The following is a 23443-nucleotide window of genomic DNA, read 5'->3' as shown; positions in this document are numbered from 1 at the left end:
ACATTAAATGCGTTTAAAAGGATTTTGCTGTCATTCTTTTCTATAGCCTATATTTCTTGAACAACTTACTCTCATTAAAATTAAAAAAAAAAAAAGTATTTTTCAATGAAATCACAAGCAGTTGTTCCACAGAGAGCATGGGAAGTTATACCAACAGCATATCAATGGGCAACGTAGTAGGTCTGTACTTTGTTACTGTAAAACCATAAATAAACAGCGAGTGCGCGCACCCGTGCAAGCTGCTGACTGACTCCGCCAGTGTTGCCATGTCCGCTAATTATAAGCGGGGTTTGATTATAGTTGATTATAAATATGTCGCTTGTTGCATTTTCGGACTTATTTCCAAAAATACAATGGCGGGTTTTTATTTTGGTGTAAAAAAAAAAAAAAAAAAAAAAAATTCTATATATATATATATATATATATATATATCTATTATCTTCTATATTATATATATATATATATATATATATATATATGAAATTATGGGGGTATTGTATGATAAAGGGACCAAACCAAAATAAATATCACCACCACAATAATAATAAATAAAATTAAACTAAGAAATAGATTAAGTGGGAAAATTGGTAAATCAATTAAGCATTGAATTTTGATGCTGTTGATAAATATTCAGCAATTTGATAATCTAAAGGTTAAAAAAAACGTTTATTTTATTATTCATTTGGGTCTATAATCAACATTTTTTATAATTTTTAAATCAAATAGGCTATTGCATTTTCACTTTGCTACTTATTCATGGTTTATTATAGTGTGATTATTATAATTATTATTATTTTATTCTTTTGTTCATCAAATTGTCTACCTGTTTTTCTGTTTACGCTCGTGTTACTCATTAATAAGCATATATTAATGTACTCCGTGAAATTCTCACTTTTATCCTACAAGCCTGGAGTTTTATTATTTCAAAAATATCATTAATAATGCATACGAAATAAATTTTAAGGGGATTATTTTTTTTTTCGCAATATGGCAAAATCTGGCAACACTGTGCTCCGCGTTCATGGCAGTGAACGTGCTTGCGGCAGCAGTGGAGCCGGAAGGGGGAGCTGCGAATCCGTCCCCGCCTTCACGAGCTGGACAGCCCGGGGTCTAGCGCTGTCACAGCAGGCCTACTTCCGTCAGCTCTATCGCAAACACTATCATTAAAAAATAACATTTACAGCCATCCAAGCCGTCCAAGCAGCGCGTTTGTGTGTTTTTTAATACGGTAGGACATGCTTGCACCTGGCCGCAGCGGGGTTTAAACCGTTTCATTTATGTGTGTAGCAGAATAAGCACACGTCACAAATCGCTCTTAAATATTGTTAAATGTGTTTGAGTGCAAAAATAACGGGATATAGCAAAGCAAACGGACTTTACATGTGCACGGCCAGCTTTAGTTGAGCTTTAGTGGGGTTTTTGTTTTTTGAACGGCGTGTTTTGGCGGAAATTGCTTTGGTTTTTATTTAAGGTAGCATGGGGAGATTAGCATGCGAGCTCACTTTAGCTAGACGGCTGCGCGCGCGTTTCCACATTTACTCCGGGAATAATGGCTAATGTCACACAGCGGCGTGCCATAGCGGCATGTGTTTAGCATCGTAATTCAGGTCCTTCCACCTTTTTGTGTGGGTTTTGAAGTTTCATTTGACAAAGGTTAGCGAGTTAGCATTGTTGCTAGCATGTTTTCGATGCAAAAGCATTGAGTGGTCCAGCGTGTGATTGACCATAAGCAGAGCTAGTTTACATTCACATACAATCATAAGCATTGTTGATGTGTGTTAATTAAAAAAGAGCTGTGTTTGATCTTTTAGAGTGAGGTTGGCTTTGTGATTTAAGAACAACCTGAGTGCAACTCATTTATTTTGCTCGAGGGGTCCAAAGTACAGCAGTGTGTAGGGGTTGTTTCTGTCTGAAAATGCTTTATACAGAGAGTTCTTCCTCATTACTCAATCACATGACACACCTTTTGCCTCCAGTTTATCCAGTGCTATCTAAACTGCGCACAGATGCATGCAGATTTCACATATTTATGGTTGTATTGGCTGCTGCTGTAACTCTTCTAAAAGGAAATCTGATCTGCATTGTGCAGAGATTGTATTGAATGCCTCATATGCCAGCTTAGAGCTAGCAGTGATGGAAAATATCTTATTACTCTTTTTCAGGTTCACTGCCCTTGAGTGCATAAGATTTTGGTTTTGTTAATGTAAATGGATGTGAACTGTTAGTCTAGATGAGTCTTATGTGATTTACAGTTTGATTGTACATAAATAATGTAAACACATTACCTGTCAAAATATGTCCATTATGACTATAATATTCCATAGAATAATAGTGAAATATTTGTATAAGGACCCTTTTCACAGACTGATGTTACATCTTTCCACAGTTATTAACATTGTAAATCTAGTAGTTTTTTACATTACTTTTAATAAAAAAAGAAAAAAAAAGTTTTTTAATGTAATCTACAGTTATAAAACTATGCCTTTTGTTGTATTACCTTGGCATTAAATTACAGAGAACTAGTTAACGCTGCTGTGTGAGTGAGGGAGTGATATCAAATTGATCATCTTTTCTCTTCTGACCATCAAAATTAATCTCTCTGTATTTTTTTATCTTTTGTAAAATCATAGAAATGTTATTGCACATACTTTCTTTTGCGGTTGGAGCAAACGGGAATGCCAAAAATTACATTTGTTGTAGTTTCTGTTCATCAGCATTGACGACTTTTGAGAGCTCCAGAAATGTGAAAAGGGTCCATAAGACTAATTTTAAGCATATGCCTTTAGTTTAAAGTGAAACATAAATTCAGTTTGTAAAATTTTGACTGGAAGTGTGTTAATATCATTTGTGATCCAGGCTCCTGTGCAGGGTGGATTGACCTGTCATGAATGAGTCCATTGAAGGCGGTGCGATCTCGTTCGACGAGTATGTGAGGCAGAAGGCGCGCACTATACCTCAGCACCGCATGAAAGAGTTTCTGGAGTCGCTGGCCTCTAAAGGCCCGGAGGTGCTGCAGGAGTTCAGTCAGCAGACCAGCGGCACCACCACCACTATGGTGTACCAGCAAGGTGCCAACTGCATCTACACGGACAGCACAGAGGTGGCAGGATCATTGCTGGAGCTGGCATGTCCGGTAGGAAAAGAATCACTTTTCATTGTTGTTTTAGCTATGATTTAAAAAGCAAAAACTAGTTGTCACATTTCTTCTTCAACTCTGCGCAGGTGCAGGTGACGTCTACACAGATCTCCCCCCAGCTGGCTGCAGCTGTGCATCAAGCATCTGAACAGCAGATCCAAGTACAGGTTTGACTCTGTCTTTTGATTCTGTTTTTGTGTGTCTTATCTACAGGGCAATTAAATACTGGGAATAATGAAAAGCTTCACACTGCCAGGGGCATTTTTTTCCTGTGGAGGGAGTGTAAATTTAACCTTTCATATTTTGTTACAGTGTAGATCATGGTTTCAGACATGATGGCTGGTGCTGCCAGTCGTGTTGATTATTTAGCCTGCTGGTAGAATGTCTGCTTTCTCATTGTAATATCTGTTCATCACAGAAAAATCAGTTACTCTAAAGATATTTCAAAATGTATCTGTCCTGAAACTAGTTTGACATATGATTGCTCTGGAGCTGCTTACATTATAAGAATAATATTAGAATTTGTAGGCATCTCGATTGCAGTGTGACCATAGCACTTTTCCCAGGAAGATGCTGGCAACGTTTTGCCATGTCTTTTTTTTTTTAGAAGGAAACAAATAACATTTAAAAAAGTATTTTTATTCTATTTTTAAATGTAAGATGTTTTTTTTTTTTTGAAAAAGAAGAAATTCATCAAGGATGCGCTAAATTAACCAAACGTGTCAGTGAACACATTTATAATGTAAAATGTTCTTATTTTAAATAAATGCTATTCTTTTGAACTACATATTCATTAAAGAATCTTGAGAAAAATGATCAAGTTTCCACAAAAATAATAAGCACAACAACTGTTTTAAAAATTAATAAGAAATGTTATTTAAACACTATTGCCCGATTTCACAGACAAGGCTTAAGCCCTAGTCCTAGACTGAAATGCATGTCTTAACTGAAAGCAACTTGCACTGACATATCTTAAAATATGTCATTCCCATTGATTTCTATCAAGATGCACACCAGTAAGGTTTTTTTTTTTTCTAAGGCACATTTATGAAAATACTTAATTGTCCTAATTTCACTAAGGCCTAATCCTGGTATTTTCTAAGTCCTGTCTGTGAAGCCAGGCCTAAATCAGCATATCGGATTTTTTCCCCCAAAGTTTTTTGTTCATTAATTCACATTAAGAGCATATGCACCAACCTGCAATTTTTACATATTCATAAATACTATTTTGCAGGAAAATGGTGGCATACATGGCAAAACATGATTGAGAACTTACTCCAGGCTAGCGGGACATCTTTTTGCTCTAAATACCTCTCAATCCCCTCATTGGCAGGTGCAGATCCAGGGGGAGCAGGGTCAGACGGTTGGCCAGGTACTTCAGGTGGCCTCTCCCACCCAACAGCAGCTACAGGGAGTTACCACTACACAGCTGGTACAACAGGGAGAACTCACAGAGGAGCAACAACAACAGGTAATGCATGCCAATACATCATCAGCTTTTCAGCTTATGCATGTTAGATTTATAATGTAACTCGTGGGTACGTCTCTCAGATCCAAGCCCAGCTGGTTGCAGCAGTTGCCGGAGGTCAGCAGATTCAAATCCAGACTGTGGAGGCTCTGTCCCCTCCTCAGCAGCAGGGCTCCCCCAGGGAGGTGGAGAGACGACCTGGAGCCTCACCCACTGTCCTCCAGCCCGCGAAGAAACGAAAGGTGGATGTCCCGACAGTTGTGTCCTACTCGCTTCCTCAAGGGCAGCAGCTGGCTACTGTATTGGCCATCCCACAGGGCCAACAGCAGGGCTACTTGTCACTTCGACCAGACCTGCTGACCGTTGATAGCACACATCTCTACAGTGCCACTGGTACCATCACGGGCCCAGCCGGTGAGACCTGGACCATACCTGTGTACTCAGCCCCACAGCAGCAAGGTGTGGCCCACATCGCCATCCCACAGGAGGCCTACAGCACCGTGCAGGTACAGGCTTCGCCTACCGATAAAGACAAAGACAAGATGGTAATCGGAGCGTCTCAGGCTGCCGTGCCGGTATCTGGCTCAGGAGTGGCCACTCAGGAAGAAGTTGTACATTCGCTGTTCCCAGCGCAGTTTATGAATGGAAATATTCACATCCCTGTAGCAGTGCAGACTGTAGGGGGCGCTTACTCTGGGACGACGCAGGCCCTGCACATATGGGATCCACAGCAACAGCATCAACACATACAGGATGGAGAGGCTCAGGAACAACAGCTCCACCTGCAGGTAAACACATATTCTAGAACAAATCCTGCATGCTTAAAGGGGTGGTTGATCATCATTTTTCTTGATTTTGTTTATGGGGTACAGTGTAACATGTGTTCATGCTTTATTTAAAAAAAAAACACATTATGTACACATATTTTACCTTTTATTCTACACCGCTGTTTCTGGTTCAGATTGGTTAGCTGGCCCACTGTGTTGTGATTCGCTGACCCCCAGTGCACGTTGTCCGGAAACGTCACGCACCTTCCCATCATGGGTAGTTGCATGTTCCTGGGGACAGGGTTTATGTAAACATCAGTGTTAGTGATGTCAAACCCGGGAGGAAGCTCGTCGTAGTCTCTACCAGCCTTTTTTTGAAGTCCTTAAAAAGCGATTTCTTTAAAAGAAAATATCTCACTTTGCGTTGAACGTTGAGCGTCGTAACTTTGCAGACGCTGTTTAGGCTCTAACAGCAATATTACATACTAATTAAATTTAAAAAAGTGAAATCATAATCAACCACCCCTTTAAGTATTTATAGCTCACAGGCTGTCTCAAGTAATTTTGCATTTCTTCAGTAGGTGACGTGCATTTAATCAGAATGAAAAATGCACATCACTTATGCATATCAATATAATGTGGCACTGATGGTGTTCTGTGTTTCCGGCGCAGACTGAGGCGGAACCACAGTTGGAACCTCCTCCAGAGCTGGTCCTCCCCAACACACTGAAGCCTGAGGAAGGGTTGGAGGTGTGGAGGCTCTGGGTACAGCGCAAAAATGCTGAGCTGGACAAGAATGAACAAAATAAGCTGGCACCTATTGGACGTGAGTTATTTTTTTCATCTTTACCTCTGTCTTCATACCGTCACTGAATCTAGGAATGTTAGAATTTTAGTAGGCGATAGCAATATGAGTGAAATTGTATGATTCTTGATTCCAGATTCAATACAACAGCCAAAACTAATAGCAAACACAATAAAAAAAGAGAAGGAAAAACTAATAGCTTTGGTACACAGGCAGTAATTTAATGTGTTAAATATTGATATAAACAAAGTAATAGCCTTCATGCATTTCTCAATCATGTGTGCACTTACACATGTAAGCATTCAAAAGCAGGTACTCATCAGCACTTGGGTACGGAATTGAGTTAGTAGCTGGTACTGTTATATTTATTTGTCAGTTTTAGTATTAAAGTGATACTCCGGTATCTCTATCAATAGTTCAATCATACAGTTATTTCTTTAAATATATTGAATATTATAGAAAAAATGACATGTTGTTTGCTTCACATAATAATGAATGATACAGTTCTTTTCATGAATTCATTCAGCTTAAAAACTATTAAGTAGAAAACATTTCTTCATGTTTCTGGTCAGTTTTTTTTTTTTTTTTTTTTTTTTTTTTTTAATGAAATGAACAATCAAGAATAAATCACATTAAAACAAATTAAAGGTTATTTTAGATTGTAATATTATTTCTCAATATTGCTGTTTTACTGTATTTTTGTGATATTTGATAATAAATATTTGTACTTTTTTTCTTTATTTTTTAATTGCTTACATGTATTTTATTTAAGTCTTAAAAGGTATTAAATTTAATTTCCTTAACCATGTAGAATCCATGGTCAAAACTGTGAACTGTGTTTTTATTAAGCATCTAGTGATGATTATTGGCAGCAAAATGAATATCTGTCTCTGCAGGTCGACAGCCGCTGCGCTTCCAGGATGATCTTGTGTCAAGTTCAGTGGGTGAACTAAACTTGGCTCTGTCTCTGATGACCCAAGAGGCTCGTGGGCTGGAGGGGGAGCCATTTGAACCCGATTCACTATACTATGTATTTTTATGTATACAGAAAGTATGTACTATTTGTAATATTTTAGTTTCTGCTGATTATGCTGAATCATTAGTATGCATAAGCTGATTTCCTTCTCTTTTTTTTAATTTTGTGTAGTACATGTTTGAGAACGGCAGAGTAGACGACATCTTCTCTGATCAGTACTACAGCCGGTTCTGTCAGTGTTTACACAAAATTCTTGAAGAGTGGAGGCCCAGTGTTCACCCTCTTGGTAAGTTTGTGTGTGTTTTTTTTTGATGTTCTTTTTTTGTTTTTTGTGGTTTTTGTTTTTTTTGTTTTTGTTTTTGAGGGTATATATTATCAAGTGTTGTGTGAGAGGGGATGTTGTGTGGGTGTGTGAGGATGTGGGAGCTCATTCTCCATCCACTCTCCTTACTACACTGATGTACTTCAACACCAAGTGAGTCTCCTTCTCTTCTCAGTTCTTTAAGGACGATGGCAAAGAGTGCTCAGGGGTTATAATAATATAATGTTGTTTCTGCATAGGTACTTCCACTTGACCACAGTGGAGCAACATATGAAAGTGGCCTTTTCCAAAGTGCTCAGACACACCAAGAAGAACCCCACCAACCCTAAAGACAAGAGCACCAGCATCCGCTACCTGAAAGGAGTTGGGCCACACAATGTTGGACAGAAAGGTTAGGAGGCTGGATGTGGTCGCATATAACAATACAAATATAAACTTTATCCTTATGTATTGTGTACAATACCTTTCAAAAGTTTGGGCTCAGTAAGTTTTTTTTTTGTTTGTTTGTTTTTTAATTGTTTTTAAAAAAAATCTCTTGCAGACCGATGCTCTCCAATTGTGATTTTGCCATAAACAAGTGAAGGGAAGAGTTATAGAAAGACACGTAAAAGTAATAAATTCATTGGTCAAAAATTGTGGGAAGGCATAAATGACATCTGTTATTGTTGTAGTGACAGATGACATGTACGCAGAACAGGCTGAGGACCCAGAGAACCCGCTGCGTTGTCCTATCAAGCTCTATGACTTTTACCTCTTCAAATGGTAAGCCACTGATTTTGTCATATGCTAGTGCAATAGCTAGCTCCATTAAAAAAAAAATAATAATAAATTATACATTTAAATGATTCCTTTTCTTTTCCTCATTTTTCTTTTTTTTTTTTTCTTCAGTCATAATGCTGAGGGTGGTAGTGATGAGTATTATTTGATGACAGAACCTGTTGTGGCACCAAACAGCCCTATTTGGTACTCCACTCAGCCAATCACGAGCGAGCAACTGGAGCACATGCTAACACGCATCATGATGGTGCGGGAAATCCAGGAGATTATCTCAATCACGCAGGCCAATGTACACTGAGAGAAGACAAGGGCAAGCAAAAGAAAGCAAGATGGAATAAGAGAGAGTGGCTTTCTCCAGCGCGTCGTCATGCCATCATCCTCTCTTTTCTCAAAGAGACTGAAACAAATTGCCTCTGCAGAGTCTCGTTCTATTTCATCCATGATTAAAAAGAGAGTGAAGAGGTTCAAGAGAGGTTTTCAGTGAACTGGACATATATAAAAGCCTTGTTTTGTTTTAGATACAGGAACTATTTCTGTTTCTTTCTCTAATGACCATTGAGATGTATTTGCCCGGATCTCTTGATGTGTGCATTTTCTCTTTCTGCCATGTATGTTATGCTCCATCCTTCTTCCCACTGTCCCCTTTTCTTTAAGTAAGTGCTGAACTGTAAGGATCTAGTGGTTTTTAAGACTGCATACTAAACTTAAGTGATTATTGGCAGTGGACTGGAACACCATGTGATGGTCAGGTATAAACACATTTGAAAACATGGATTCATCCATTTGTAACACCTAACGCAACCCCCTCTCACCCCCAGGAGCTTGCAGTAGCAGAGTTCACACACCTGAGGAGTGTATTATACATAAAGACTTTTTGGTTCTGTTTTTATTTTTTTTTTATATGTATATATATACATGCATCTATGATAACCCGATATGTATTGATATTATAGTGGTGCTGGAGAATTGAAGCCTGTTTTCAAACATGCCTTTTTGTACAGTGATTTACCTGTATGTGTCATCTTTGACCCTTTCTGCAGTCTCTGGGCAGTTTTGTCACACAAACACGCACGGGCTTCATGACACAGAAACAGAATAAATTTCTATGTAAGTAGTTCACAAAAGTATTATTACTTGCATTATTGAATTGAGAATGTCAATGAGAATTTTCATCTTCATTAAAATACTATTATTGATATGAATATATATATATATATATATAAAATCTGTGGTTTAGCAAGTGTTCATCAAAAATATGTTTAATATGGAAATACAGTATTGTTTTAAAGTTTGGAGCTAGCAATATTTTATTTATTTTTTGAAGAAATGCATTCAATTGATCAAAAGAAACAGTAAAGTTTTTTATTTTTCATAAAAGATATCTATTTAAAATAAATTCTGTTATTTTGAACGTTCTATTCATCTAAGAATAAAAAAAAAAGGATTACAGTTTCCACAACAATATTAAGCAGCACAACTGTTTTCAGCATTGCAAATACTAAGATATGTTTCTTGAGCAGCAAATCATCATGTTAGAATGATTTCTGAAGGATCATGTGACACTGAAGACTGGAGTAATGATGCTGAAAATTCAGCTTTGCCATCACAGGAATAAATGACATTTTAGAATATATTAAAACAGAAAACAGTTATTTTAAATTGTAGTAATATTTCACAATATTCATGTTTTTATTGTATTTTTAAATAAAATAACGCAGCCTTGGTGAGTATAAGAGACTTCTTTCAACACCATAAATCTTACCGACCCCAAACTTCTGTACAGTAGTGTAGGTTCATATTTCAAGGAACCTATGCTACAACACTTATTGTTTATCATACCTGTGGTGCTAATTTGTTCCAGTGAGCATATCTGTGGTCTCAGTGCAGGTCAAAGCAAGAGCCATGTGCACTGGTTTTTCACACATAAAACACACATAGTCCCTGGTCATAGTATGCTTAAGTGCCTTCTTTTACATGAATAAAAATATAATGTTACATTATATATAATTAAATCTAGTAACATTTTATAATAATAAGAAATACAGGGCACAGTTAAGTCCCGTTCAAACTAAAGCGAGACGCAACGACGAAGCGACACGATCCCATTCATTTCAATGGAGAGCTGGCGATTTCCGGCGACACGAGCGACAGCGACCGAATGGGCCAGCGACGCGACAAAGTTAATGCAAGGATTTAGTTAGAATCCTTCAACTTTATGCAAATGAAAAGCGAATTTCAAGAGCGACACCCAATAGGAAAGACGACGGTATTTTACATTACTCACTGGCGTATATGTCCGATTAAAATACGAGAATCACAGCTAAAGCGGAGTAATCAAGTAGACACTAAAAAGATGATCGTGAATGAACACTTATAATTGGTCAGCGTGATCAACTGTATATTGAATTCAGCCAAATCAGCTAAAAGTACGGGAATCGAATTACTGGTCACGCTGTACGGTTTTGATTCATTAATTGAACAGTTTTCAATGCATGGATCATTCCTCAGATCAGTTTGTAATAATAATAATAATAATAATGTAGAGTAGGCTAAACCAAGTTCTTAAATGTTATTTAAAATATGACAGGTTGGTCATAAATATATTTGATATAGCTACGTAAAAAAATATTTTGGACGCTTAAGTCAAACTTAAATCGAGATAAGATGCAATCTGCAAACACATTTTACCATTTGAGCAATTTCTTTTCACCAGAAAAGGTCATTTTAGTTGATGTATGACATTAGTGCAATTCCAAATAAAAGGCTTAGTGATATTAAATATATATATTAAATATAGAGATAAAAGCAAAACAAACAAAAACATGGTTACATATTTTACATATTTTATTCACAAAATCTTTTGACTCACCAAAATCAATTCAAAAGAGTAATTTGATAGAAAACTACTGGTCGCGGTGTTCTGATTCACAAAAAAGAACCATCTCATGAGAGTCATAAAAACATGGTACCGGTTCTAAATAAGCTTTCATCTCTAGAAGAGTTTTTATATATAGTATTATGTGTTTTAGTATATAAAGGGTTTTGGATGTATACAAAATGTAGCCTATATACAAACAACATGTATCGTTTCTCATTATTCATGCTTTTTAAAGGGGTCTGAAGTGAAAAACAGGCATATTTCTCTGAAATATTTTCTAGCAATGCATACGGACAAGTAGCTACTATATGTTAAAATATGTTAAAATTGTGGTGCCAAGAAGAAAGAGAATCTTTGTGTGCAGAGCATGTGTGTATCTTTGAAGGGAGGGCTGCGCGTGAATAATGAATAATGGCTGGGTTTGTGCTCACAGCTGGGTGAATTAAACATGAAGCCAGCACTAGAAAACTCACAGGTATGTTCCCTCTGTTTCTGTCTTTAATACAAATGCATAATATCAGATTTAAAACTTTTTGTCTGCTATATGCTCTGGTGAAATAATAATAATAAAAAAATAATCCTGAAACACAATAAAAACACTTTCCCTTTAATGAAATCTCATAAACCTCATGCAAAATCTCAAAGAGCGGTCAAGAGGAAAAGTTTACAGTCTGTAATGTCTTTTCGATAGCTGGTTAGGTTGTCTAAATGAACCAGGCACCTGTCCTGCTGGTTGGGGGTCAGCAGCCGCCTGCATGGTATCTCATGACAGCCTGGTGGAATTTGAGCTCCCACAGGCCTCCGGTTTATATGCTATCAGGTCCTCGATGTTGGTGAGTGATAATGTCCCATTTCTTTACACAAATGGACCGTGGCATAACTGTTTGTAGAAGAGCGGAAACAGACAGATAATGTCCAGAGTCCAGACTCTCAGTTTCAGTAGGGCACTTCCTTTTATTTTACACCAGAGCATCATCATGAAGCTCATCACAGTGATCAGATGTTGTCATCCACTTTATACCACATAAGGGCCACCGGTGATGGGTGAATAATACTAGATAGGTGGTGTGCTGGAACCCATCCCTTGACAGGTGTAATATTAGGCTACACATCTTCCTCGATTCCGCAGATCGAATTTCAAACAGGATTCCCCAGGTAAGATGCTTAAGGGGCGTTGATGTCATTGTACGGAAGTGAGTTGGACCACACTGCTGGGCACAGATAGCAGTGCCACTGAAGACAATAGTAGGACATCGTGGGAGTTTCGACAGGAATTCGAACTGAGCTGGAGCATCAACAGGACTTGGGATGTCGCACCAGACGGGTATCCATGGTAAGCAAAATGAGAAATTTCTTTCAATACACTGCAGCCCATATGGATTTAAAATTTAGAATTCTTTATCTTTTCCTTTTAGTGAAATGCATTTTGAGTAAGAAGTGTAATATAAACTATGAAGATATGCTATAAAGTTAAAACAGGGGACATTTGGAATAATACATGTAAAAAAAAATAATAATAATAATTACCAAAGTCTTGCATTAAACTTTTTCAGATTTGCATGGAGTCTATGTGCAAATGTGTTCATCTAAAGGCAAAGGAAATTATCAGTAAAAAGAAAAAAAAACAAACGTCACTATGTTTTGAGTAGGAAAATATTGATAGTTCTGCTTAATTCTGGGTTTCAACAAACTAACTTCTACAGTTCTACAGAACATATATATATATAATGGCATATATAGTTATATAGGTTTAAAATAGAGAGATAATATTAGGCTGTGTTTTATGTGAATGATGATGGGAGGTAATTTAAGCTTACGGACGGAAGCGCTGCTCCTTATCCATCTCACCTGCACCTACATCATTTATGAGTCCTGGTGCCCCGTTACCATGGTGAGGCCAAGAATGAGGCACAGGCCGCACAGTGTGGAAACAGTGTAAAATTTCCTTTGTTTCAGTCAATTTTCTTGGTCTTTTTAAAAACTATGTGATCTAATGTAAGAATTTATAATATGAAATACTAAGCAATGGGGTGGTCTCTCCATTCTTATGATGATTAAAGGTTTGTGGCATAAAATCATTTTTGGGTTTACTCACTGTATCCTGTCTCTGTTGTATCGTCATATGTTGTATACTTCACTGCTAAAACCAGCAACTCCAGACTTAAGAGAGTTCCTCGTGAAGGCGAGAAGGGGAGCTGTCAGACTGGTGAAGGTTGTTATAAAGAGCGGTGAGTAGGAGCATTTGTTTTTGAAGCCATCTGTGTATGCAGTTTAATATTAGTATTTCAATACCCACAGGACGGTTTTGCTTGAGCAAAAAGATTGATGGTGCTCTTGATTAGTTTACTGCTATTTACCCTTTCTGTTTCGTGAATCAGGCCTCACATCAATGTATTAAAAAAAAAAAAAAAAAAAATCACAGTAATGCAAGTTCTAAAATATTACTTAGAAGATCAAGGGTGGCCATATCATTTAGAAAAGTATGTGGATAAGCCATACTTAAATATTATGCTAGAAATTTGATTTACATTTCTGAGTCATTTTTGTTATTTATTTTAAGGTCATTTTAGTGGATTTATGAAGTTTGTACCCTTTTTAAAACATGCAACAGATTATATTGAATGTAAACCTGTAGTACATTTCAAATCTTAAAAGTATGTTTTTTTTTAAAAAAATGAACTTGTAGATAATGTAATATTAATGAAATAAAAGGTAACTTAAGTGTACTTAAAAAGAGTACACTTTCACGATTGTTTCTTGACACTCTTAAGTTCACCTTAAAAAGTGCACTTTGCAATAATGTCAAATTGGGTTTCATTTGAAAGTACATTTTAAATCATGCTTTTTAATAATAATTTGTCGTGCTTTAAATATGTACGCTTATTTTGATGTGTTGACTAATATACTAAAGCACATGTAATAGTTAAAATAAAATTTTAGCTATCGTGTGTCAATCAAAATTACATTTTAAAGTGAATATATTTTAAATGCACTAAATTGCACCTTCATCAGACATAAAAGTAATTGTTACATATAAAGATATTTTTTAATTATAATTATATTTATAATTTAGTCCTACTCAAAAAAAAACAACAACAACAACAACAACAACAAAAAGTGTAATGCAAAGACTGCATTCATTTTTAAGTCTAAAAACTTATGCCTTATTTTACAAATATATTTTCGTCACTTGTTGACCCTAAAGAATGTCAAGTAAATGTGAAGATAAATTGGACTGTGGAATGTTATTGGACTGAGAGTGATAGTCAGAGCATTTATCTGATGCTACTGCAAGTAGTCAGGGTGTGTGTTATAAGGTGTGTATGTGTGTGTATCTGTCTGTGTGTGTTTCAGAGCAGCTGGTGTTGGGAGCGTACAGAGAGGTGTCTCAGAGCTGGGATCAGGACTATGATGCATATGTCCTGCCCATGCTGGACGGTCTAGAACCCTGTTATATCCTTTACCGCCTCGACTCACAGAACCAGCTGGGATATGAGTGGCTGTTTATCTCCTGGTCACCAGACCAGTCACCAGTAAGTAGGAAACACTTGATGAAGTGAAATGTGTTCACTCAGTACAAACTCTCACCCTCATACTCTATAAATAATGTTGCCTTTAGCCCCTTGGGTTTAAAATACTGTGAATTACCCTTCTGAGTGACAATACCTATTCATTCTGCACTTCACAGGTGAGGTTAAAGATGGTGTACGCTGCTACCCGAGCCACACTGAAGAAAGAGTTTGGTGGAAGTCACCTCAGAGATGAACTGTTTGGAACAGTCCAAGTGTGTAAACAGGGGTTTATTTGAACATTTGAACATGAGATTTGAGTTGAAATTATTTTATAATTTTACCTGTATATTATCAATAAGTTTTGCCCATATATATAATAAACTTCAACATAATAAACTTCAGTTATTAACATTGTAAATTTAAGACTTTTTTTGTATTTAAATTTTTTTCATATGTGATGTATATTCATAACATTATATTTTCTGTTTTCTTGGCATTACTTACAAAATCCTAGTTAACACTGCTGCGAGGGCGTTTCTAATACACCCAATTCTTTTGGAAAGTCATGGAAACATTATATAATGGATTTTTTTCTTTTGCTTTTGGAGCAAATAGGAACATAAATAAATAAAAAATCATATACAGTATTTTTAGAATCTGATTGCAGAAATTCCACGACTGAGCAATCAGAATGAAGTAAACCAGACTTGAAGTAAACTCACCTTTGCTTAGGTTTCTTCAGGTCACATGTTTAGAGGTGTGATGATGTGTCATCTAAGCATTATTTACTAATATGACCTGCAGGAAGACGTCTGTTTCCAAGGTTATCTACGACACCTGTCTTCCTCTTCCACCCCGGCCCCTCTCACTACTGCTGAGCAACAGCTCCATCAGATTAAAATAACAGAGGTGAGGAAGGTCAAAAATGTGTAAATACCTTCATACCAAAATTGAGTATCTGACAGCTTGTCTGCCTGCAAATTAATATCTAAACAAATGTATTTCTTAATAATGCACCTGACAGGACAAAGTGGCACGGGTGAGTGTCCTGTGATTGATTTTGTTTTCAAGTACATAAATATAAAATGGATTTTCACAAAATTTTGTACTTTTCTATTCAGGATGAGCGAAGACGGATTGCCACTGTAAGCGGACAAGCAAAGGTAGCTTCTGCTCTCTATTCGCAAAATTATAAGAAATTTAAATTTTTACAGATTGACATATATATATATATATATATATATATATATATATATATATATGTATGTATATATATATAATCTTTGTGTGTATATGTTTCTGATATAGACAGAGATCAGCGTGGAGAGTAAAAATCCAACTTTGCAGGGTTTGGCGTTCCCATTGCAAGAAGAGGCTAAACATGCTTTACAGCAACTTAAACACAAACGCATCAACTACATTCAACTAGTAAGTTCCACATACATATGCATAAACAAAAAAACAAAACTTTTTTTTTTTTCAGACTTTTATATTTTTAACCATACAGGTTACACTCAATAAGCACATTTAGTATCATTTTGCTTCATTATACATACAAAAATGTTTTGATAATGCTGTTGCTAAATATCCTGTTTTTGTTTTGTTTGTTTGTTTGTTTGTTTGTTTTCTGCATGATGTTTGAAACCAGATTATTTGCATAATATTACATCAAAATAAATTAAACTACAACACACACAAATGTGCATTAGTGTTTGGGGGTAAATAGAGGTCTTTTATGCCACTAAGATGTTACAGTAATTACACAGCAATTAGTAACAGTATTACAATTTAAAATAACTTTTCTATTCAAATGTATTGTAAATTGTAATTTATTCCTGTGATGGCAAAGCTGAATTTTCAGCAGTCATTACTCCAGTCTTCAGTGTCACATAATTCTTCAGAAATCAATCTAATATGCTGATTTGCAGCTCAAATATTTCTTCTTGTTACACATTTTGAAAACAGGTGTGCTGCTTAATAATTTTGGAAACCGTAATATATTGTTTTTAGGATTATTTGATAAATATAAAGTTCACGAGAACAGCATTTATTTGAAGCATAAATGTTCTGCAACATTATAAATGTCTTTACTGTCACTTTTAATCATGGTAATGCATCCTTGCTGAATGGAAGAATTAATTTCTTTGAATAAAAGTGTAAATTTTTACATTATCACATAGAATATTACACTACACCTGCACTCCAACTCATCTTCACTAGCCCAATAACAAAGCACTTTTTACTTTATCATCTTTGAGGCTGGACACCGAGCGAGAGACAATTGAGCTGGTCCACACTAGTCCTACAGAGACCAAAGAGCTGCCAAGCAGAATCCCAACTGATGCCCCACGATACCACTTTTTCCTGTACAAACACACCCATCAAGGACAGGCAATGGAAGCTGTAGGTTAGTGTCAAGATATTAACTATTTTCTGCCAATATCACAATATGCCAACTTGGCCTCTTAAGATTGGTAATGATGTTTTGTTTGCGTTTGAATATGTGGACCAGTTTTCATCTACTCCATGCCTGGGTATAGTTGTAGCATCAAAGAAAGGATGCTGTACTCCAGCTGTAAGAATCGACTGCTGGATGAGGTAGAGAGAGACTATCACATAGAGATCGCCAAAAAGGTACACTAACAGCAACAGTTGGTCTTAATACTGTAAAGTTTGTTTTTCAAGATAGCTGTTGAACATCCAAGCTTTGACCTGAGTAGAAGAGTACAAGGATGTCAAGTACTTGAGTACATTAAAATAGATTATTTTATTTGAAATACATTTCTGTGGAAAAATCATATTTTACACCTTACTAATTCATTTAGATCTCCAAAGTAACATTAACGTTTATTAAGAAATTGTAATTGACCACAAAACTGTGGTTATTCACTCTTTACACAGGTGTGAACATGGATAAATACCTATATTAAGTCAATAAAATTAACAATAACAATAAAATGAGCCTGTGGCTACTTGAATATATTTTAAAATATAATTTATTTCTGTGATGTCAAAGCTGAATTGATGTCACATTTCACATGATCCTTCAGAAATGATCTGGTGCTCAAGAAACATTTTCTTTTCTTATTTTCAATGTTTTAAACAGTTGTGCTGCTTAATCGTTCTGTGGAAACTGAGATACATTTTCCAAAAATTTTGAAAGAACAGCATTTATTTAAAATATAAATATTTTTTAACATTACAATTGTCTTTACTCTCACTTTCGATCAATTTAAAGCATCCTTACTGTAAAAAAATGGATTTAGAAAATTTAGAAATTTAGAAATTTCATTTAAAAAAAATGAAAAATAAGATTTTAAAAAATTATCCCAAAGTTTTGACCGGTATACTGTAACTTTTTGCTTCCAATCAAATTCTCATATTTACCCACATTTGAGTTAAACTATTTATGTGTCGTGTGTAGATGGAGATTGATAGTGGAGAGTGCCTGACAGAGGATTTCCTGTATGAAGAAGTTTACCCGATGCAGCATGCTCTTAAACAAGTCTTCACCAAGCCAAAGGGCCCTACAGGGAAACGAGGGAACAAGCGTCTAATCAGAGGAGCTGGAGAGAATGGAGATGAGAGCTAGAATCATACAGTCAAAACATGTTAAATGACATCTGATACACTTGTTTAATTTCTCCCCTCAATGGCCTGTAGCCTATTTCTTGCCTGAGCTATCCTTTTCATAGTTATTATTTTTTATGTTAGATTTTAACTATTCTTCTTTCACTCTGAAACTCATTCTCACAAGGTTTTCGAGGCCACATAAATATGTTGTTTAAGTGAAGATTTTTATGTTATAGTTCAAATAAAATCCATTAATCTGTCTTGTTAAATCTCCTTTTTCTCTGTGGAGCAGCGTTACATTTAGTTGGCACTTTAATAAGCCTCTCTGCTTTTTGGTAGAGTACATATTGACGGTTTACTGAGAAATCTCCACCAGTCAGGTGTTATATTAAGCAAAAAAGTATTGGTGAATTAGTGACTAACTGAATAGATACGAGTTGGAATCAATTCTAGTATCTATTAAATATATTAGTATAACATTAGATACTAAAACTGAAAGATATACTGGATTTCTTGGCAATGAAGTAAATGTTAATAAAATGGATACTCGTTAAATGGTTAGCAGAAACATAAAAACGATGGGTCCTTAAAAACATACATGTGAAAAAATTACTTAATTTTTTTTATATAATTTGTATTATTTATTACAAACAGTAATTCCATTGTTTGTTTTTGTTTTTTCTGGATGTGTCTATTAAAGGGTTAATGCATGCTCTGATCCAGGGATGTTAAGATCTTATGAACAAGCCTTTAAGACTAACACACAGGGAGTTGTTAAGTTGTTTTTTTTTGTTTGTGCTGTAGTGGGAGGTGCATTTTTTTGCGTGTCAGGTGGACACCTCTTAATAATAAGAATAAACACATTTATACCAATCTTGTAACCAGACTCCGTTGCACATAGCAGACACGTACAAATAGCCAAGATAGTTAAACAGCTCCAAAAGGTTTGTCGCGCACAGCGGACGTCTTCGCCTTCTGGCTGCCCTCCCAGGGCGAGTTTTTTAAGGCGACCGTTATTAGAATGTGTCACTTTATGGTTTCCATGGTGACGCGTCATTGCTTGTCACGTGACACACCGCAACAACAACAGAGCTGAATGATTGATGATCTGCTTTTATGTCATTTTTCCTTTTTTATTCAAAATATTCACAAATTTGTTAGATATGGCATGAAATATCTGATATTCCGATTGTCAAATATATGCAAGTGGAAGTGTTTTAAAACACCTGTATAACGATCGCGTTAGTTGAGCTGTATGCGCGACGGCATCTTAGTTTGTGCCGCAGACGCAGTTCAGAGAATCGGATCTGTTGTATTTACAACACGTGAATTCATCCACTTCTCCCGAAATATATAAAAGTAAGTGGCTGGGTGAACTGAGAGAAGAATAGAGTAAACTTTAAAGTTACTTACACATGTGTATCTGATATTTATAAAAACAACGTGTCTAATTATAATAGAAAGGATTATTATTGCCTCTTCCTTTGACATCAGTGTGTATTTTACAAACTCTAAATGTATTGTTTTTTTAGTAGTTTATGTCTGAAACCTAAAATAAACATTATGTTGGTTGAAAAACACTGAAAAGTTGTGATATATGACAGCTCTGAAACCTATGCTCTGAACGCGCCTCTCTCTGGCTCAGCGCCAGCCAACACGTGAAAGCACATTTGAATTTAGCAGTGATCACGTCATGCACTGGGACCAGCCTGGACTGATCACACCGGTGTGATCGTACGTACGTGCGAAAGGGTCAATAATTATTTAGTTGTGCTCAAAACCTCCTCGTGCATAAACTTCTTAGGTTAATAACAAACAGGAGGATTTAAAAAATGTTGTATACGTTTATGTATTTATTTTTTTTGCATCTGTCAGAGAGTGCTGTAATGTCTGCATTTTCCAACGGGGGTGCTGCAGCACATGCAGCACCCCTACTTCCCACGGCCATGGTTGATGTATTTTTTTTTTTTCTTTAAGAGGAATTAGACTTATCACTACGCTTACCTTACAGTCCCGTCCCATCACAGCCCTTGCTGCTGCACAGAGATCTCTCAGTTAAAGCAGCTGGCGCAGAGGTCAATTTCAGCGACTGTTTCAGCATTCCTGGAAAGCCCTTTACTGGGAAAGTCATCCGCCTCTGAAACCGGCCCGGGCGCTTCGTCACCGCACACGGCAGCCAATGGAAACGCAGAGACGGCCGAGAGCGCAGTTCTGCGAAACAGCGCGAGCGCCTGATGATGAGTCCAGGAGCGCACAGATGAGAATGAGAAAGAGATTCCTAGAACACAGCGTCAACTCATGAAACAGACAAACGTGCTGAAAAAGGCGTTTCTTGCTGCTCTTATTACAGGAATATAATAACCCACCAAGCCAAACGACCTATTACTCTTGTTTGATTGCTACTACTAAGCGCTTGTTGTTGTTGTCGTCGTTTAGCGTCAATTTTGTCCTCATTACGCTCTCTTCTATTTCTTAGAGAATATTTGACGAAGAAGGCTCGTTCGGTTTAGACATAATCAGAGATTATTCCTAATGTAAAATGTTTAGATGTTGACCAAATTCCCTCGCTTTGAGGACGCTTTGTCGCCTTTATAGCACCACTGGAACAATGTCAGCAGCTGTGACACACTGGACTTGGATTCGCGTAAATTGTACAGCCTTTTCAAACTGGCATCGCACATTTTTCTGTCTTTTTGTGTCGTACAGAAGGTGACGATTTTATTTCCACAAAGGTAAGAAGTGCTGTATTCAAAAACCTTTTAGTTTCATGGGAAATGTGAAGCGGCCAGACCTGTTTGGTGGGTTCACTCTTGCCATAAGTTCATGAGAACTGCAGTGCTTAGCCTACATCATCCTTTTGTGATTGATTGTAATTCACTCCCGGTTCCTGCTGCTGATATTTCGAAACTGAACATTTTGCTCTCATCTAAGTGCTTTTTAATGTTGGATCGTGTTTCAGGAGCGAAACATGCACTGAAAGTTTTCTGACCAAGTTATAGCCTACTAAGCAAATACGAAAACTTAATGTATAGGCCTACATTGCCATAGTTTGAAAATTAAAAGCATGCCTATTTCCCCTGACGTGTAGCTGCTGAGCACATGCCCATAATTTAGGTGTTATTTTATATTTTATTTTATTTTATTTCAGTTTAAATATCGGCAATTGTGGTTCAGCTATTTTTCATTTTTAATTCTCTCTCTTTTTATTTTATAGACTTAACATGCCTGTGAGTATAGCCTACTTTACATTTTGTGTAAATATAATTTGAATAAAATGTTCAATATTTTGTAGCCTACAATATCAGTCATCAAAAGCTGCAGTTAGTAAAGTCTTTTGTTCTCATTTAGAGTAAAAACCACATTTACCACACTTTCAAAATTTCACCTTTCCTGGGCATTTCAGAAATGAGGGTTTAAATATGCCGACTTAACCATTGTGTCATGATATTATTATATTATCATGATATTATCATTATTATTTTATTGGGGTTTTAATATGTGGGGTTTTAAATATGCCGACTGATTCTGACTCATTGAGGCAGATGTTGAGGCAGAAATAAAAACACCAACAAAAAAACACATCAGTTGATTTATACTATTTTACATATGACATATTTGTGACTTGTTGGCTTGTAAAATCTGTGGTTTACCCTGCTGCTTTCCAAAAGCATGCGTTAAAAAAGCATGTGAGTGCATTCCTTTTTTCTTGGTGCACTGCACTGCACTTCCTTTGTTTGTTTTTTCTTTGAGTTCATTGAAATTATAAATGACAAAACCAAGAAGAGCACAGCAATTTTTAACGATTGGACTATTATCTCTGCTGTCTCACCTCACGTCATTTGCCGACTTAACCATTGTGTCATGATATTATTATATTATCATGATATTATCATTATTATTTCTCATATAATTGTTCTTTTTTAAAAGAAGGCTCTTATGCCAGAGCCACATTCAGGAATGGTTGCTAGCCATACAAGTGCCCAATATGAGAGGGACGAATCACAGGTTCAACAAATTCAGCAGTCCCAAGCAGCTCCCTACTCATGGGCCCCAGCTGAGGACTTGCATTTCGTCACCACCACCTTTCAGCACCTACACACCTCAGGTATATATATATGTAAGTTTTAAATAAGTTTGGGGTCAGCAATATTTTTTTTTGGAAAGAAGTCTCTTATGCTCACCATTGCTGCAATTATTTGGTTAAAAATACTGTAAAACAGTTAAATTGTGAAATATTTTTTACAATGTAATATAACTTTTTTCTATTTAAATATATTTTAAAGTATAATTTATTTCTGTGATGGCAAAGCTGAATTTTGTGGAGCTGTTACTCCAGTCTTCATATTAATAAACAGTTTCTTTATCTTTTAGGATGGTACTGGGGTGCTGTGACAGCCAGTGAGGCAAGGGATGCCCTCATTGGATTGTCTGAAGGGACTTTCCTTGTGCGTGACAGCAGCCATCCACTCTACCTCTTCACCCTCTCCGTACAGACCTGGAGAGGCCCCACTAACATCCGCATCAAATACAACAGCGGCCGATTCCGTCTCGATTCCAGTTTTCCAGCCCGATCTTGCCTGTTGTCCTTTTCTGCTCTTCCTAGTCTCGTGCAGCACTATACATCAACGAGTCAAGGGGAGGAGAGGACAGCAGAAGAACATCACGTGATGTCAAAGTACAATGGCATCCTGTTGAAGCTCAGGAAGCCTCTGCACAGACCTAAGGCCTTTCCAACATTACAGCACCTCACACGCCTCACTATAAACAGACATACTGGTTGCCATACACAGTTGCCGCTGCCACGGCTGCTGCTGCTTTACTTGCAAGAATACCCCTTTCAGGTGTGAGGACACTTGGGGAGATGTTGGTGCATTTCAGGGGGTTCGTTTTTGCAAAGTGAATTGGTGACTTAGCCAAAATTTGTAAATGATGCTCCCTCGCAGAATCATGGGTCCTTTTATTGTGGTCATATAAAGAGATTTACTTCCAGTTGTGCAAATAAACTAGGACTATTTAGTGTACATTTTTTGTTTTTATACTTGTAAATATTTCTCATTTTAGTAGATGAAATGTTTCTATGTTTTTCTGTGATTCCAAGTATTCAACTCTGTACACATAATACCATCACTGAAAACACTGAAAAAATAAAATATAAAACCCCATAAATACAGATAAATATTACTGTACTCTGAGTAATACTGTGTCCCTTCAAAAGTGTAATTCAGTATA

General features: G+C 36.6%; 3 protein-coding genes across 4 annotated transcripts; all 3 read left to right on the top strand.

The window, feature by feature from the left end:
• The first annotated feature begins 1057 nt into the window (after positions 1-1057).
• On the top strand, positions 1058-9378 carry LOC109061172 (transcriptional regulator QRICH1-like). The gene is made up of 12 exons (XM_042766202.1): positions 1058-1228; positions 2857-3133; positions 3223-3303; positions 4470-4607; positions 4688-5392; positions 6044-6197; positions 7073-7227; positions 7324-7442; positions 7517-7627; positions 7714-7865; positions 8146-8236; positions 8363-9378. Exons 2-12 carry the CDS (start codon positions 2885-2887, stop codon positions 8547-8549), a joined length of 2142 nt encoding a protein of 713 aa, XP_042622136.1. The 5' UTR covers positions 1058-1228; positions 2857-2884; the 3' UTR covers positions 8550-9378.
• A 2945-nt stretch (positions 9379-12323) lies between these two features.
• On the top strand, positions 12324-18448 carry LOC109064122 (twinfilin-2-like). Its single transcript, XM_042766200.1, has 12 exons — positions 12324-12462; positions 13280-13357; positions 14484-14662; positions 14818-14913; positions 15446-15550; positions 15666-15680; positions 15763-15804; positions 15950-16069; positions 16368-16369; positions 16900-17048; positions 17154-17275; positions 18066-18448. The coding sequence occupies exons 1-12, from the start codon at positions 12438-12440 to the stop codon at positions 18231-18233; spliced, it is 1101 nt and encodes a 366-aa protein (XP_042622134.1). The 5' UTR covers positions 12324-12437; the 3' UTR covers positions 18234-18448.
• A 2070-nt stretch (positions 18449-20518) lies between these two features.
• On the top strand, positions 20519-23235 carry LOC109064117 (cytokine-inducible SH2-containing protein-like). Of its 2 annotated transcripts, none has more exons than XM_042766199.1 (3): positions 20519-20946; positions 22145-22319; positions 22586-23235. In XM_042766199.1, exons 2-3 carry the CDS (start codon positions 22151-22153, stop codon positions 23059-23061), a joined length of 645 nt encoding a protein of 214 aa, XP_042622133.1. In that variant the 5' UTR covers positions 20519-20946; positions 22145-22150; the 3' UTR covers positions 23062-23235. The 2 variants fall into 2 exon arrangements, with proteins under 2 accessions (XP_042622133.1, XP_042622132.1); XM_042766198.1 differs by having other exon boundaries at positions 20808-20946; positions 22142-22319.
• The last annotated feature ends 208 nt before the right edge of the window (positions 23236-23443 follow it).

The sequence above is a fragment of the Cyprinus carpio genome, chromosome A11 (assembly GCF_018340385.1).
Source record: "Cyprinus carpio isolate SPL01 chromosome A11, ASM1834038v1, whole genome shotgun sequence".
Classification (NCBI taxonomy): domain Eukaryota; kingdom Metazoa; phylum Chordata; class Actinopteri; order Cypriniformes; family Cyprinidae; genus Cyprinus; species Cyprinus carpio.
This window is presented reverse-complemented; position numbering and strand designations above follow the sequence as displayed.

Coding starts and splice junctions, on each gene's coding strand:
- LOC109061172 (XM_042766202.1), top strand. CDS start 2,885: ATGAATGAGTCCATTGAAGGCGGTGCGATCTCGTTCGACGAGTATGTG. Junction 3,304..4,469: donor AACAGCAGATCCAAGTACAG/GTTTGACTCTGT, acceptor CCTCATTGGCAG/GTGCAGATCCAGGGGGAGCA. Junction 4,608..4,687: donor CAGAGGAGCAACAACAACAG/GTAATGCATGCC, acceptor TACGTCTCTCAG/ATCCAAGCCCAGCTGGTTGC.
- LOC109064122 (XM_042766200.1), top strand. CDS start 12,438: ATGTCGCACCAGACGGGTATCCATG. Junction 14,663..14,817: donor GGTCACCAGACCAGTCACCA/GTAAGTAGGAAA, acceptor TGCACTTCACAG/GTGAGGTTAAAGATGGTGTA. Junction 14,914..15,445: donor AACTGTTTGGAACAGTCCAA/GTGTGTAAACAG, acceptor TATGACCTGCAG/GAAGACGTCTGTTTCCAAGG.
- LOC109064117 (XM_042766199.1), top strand. CDS start 22,151: ATGCCAGAGCCACATTCAGGAATGGTTGCTAGCCATACAAGTGCCCAA. Junction 22,320..22,585: donor TCAGCACCTACACACCTCAG/GTATATATATAT, acceptor TTTATCTTTTAG/GATGGTACTGGGGTGCTGTG.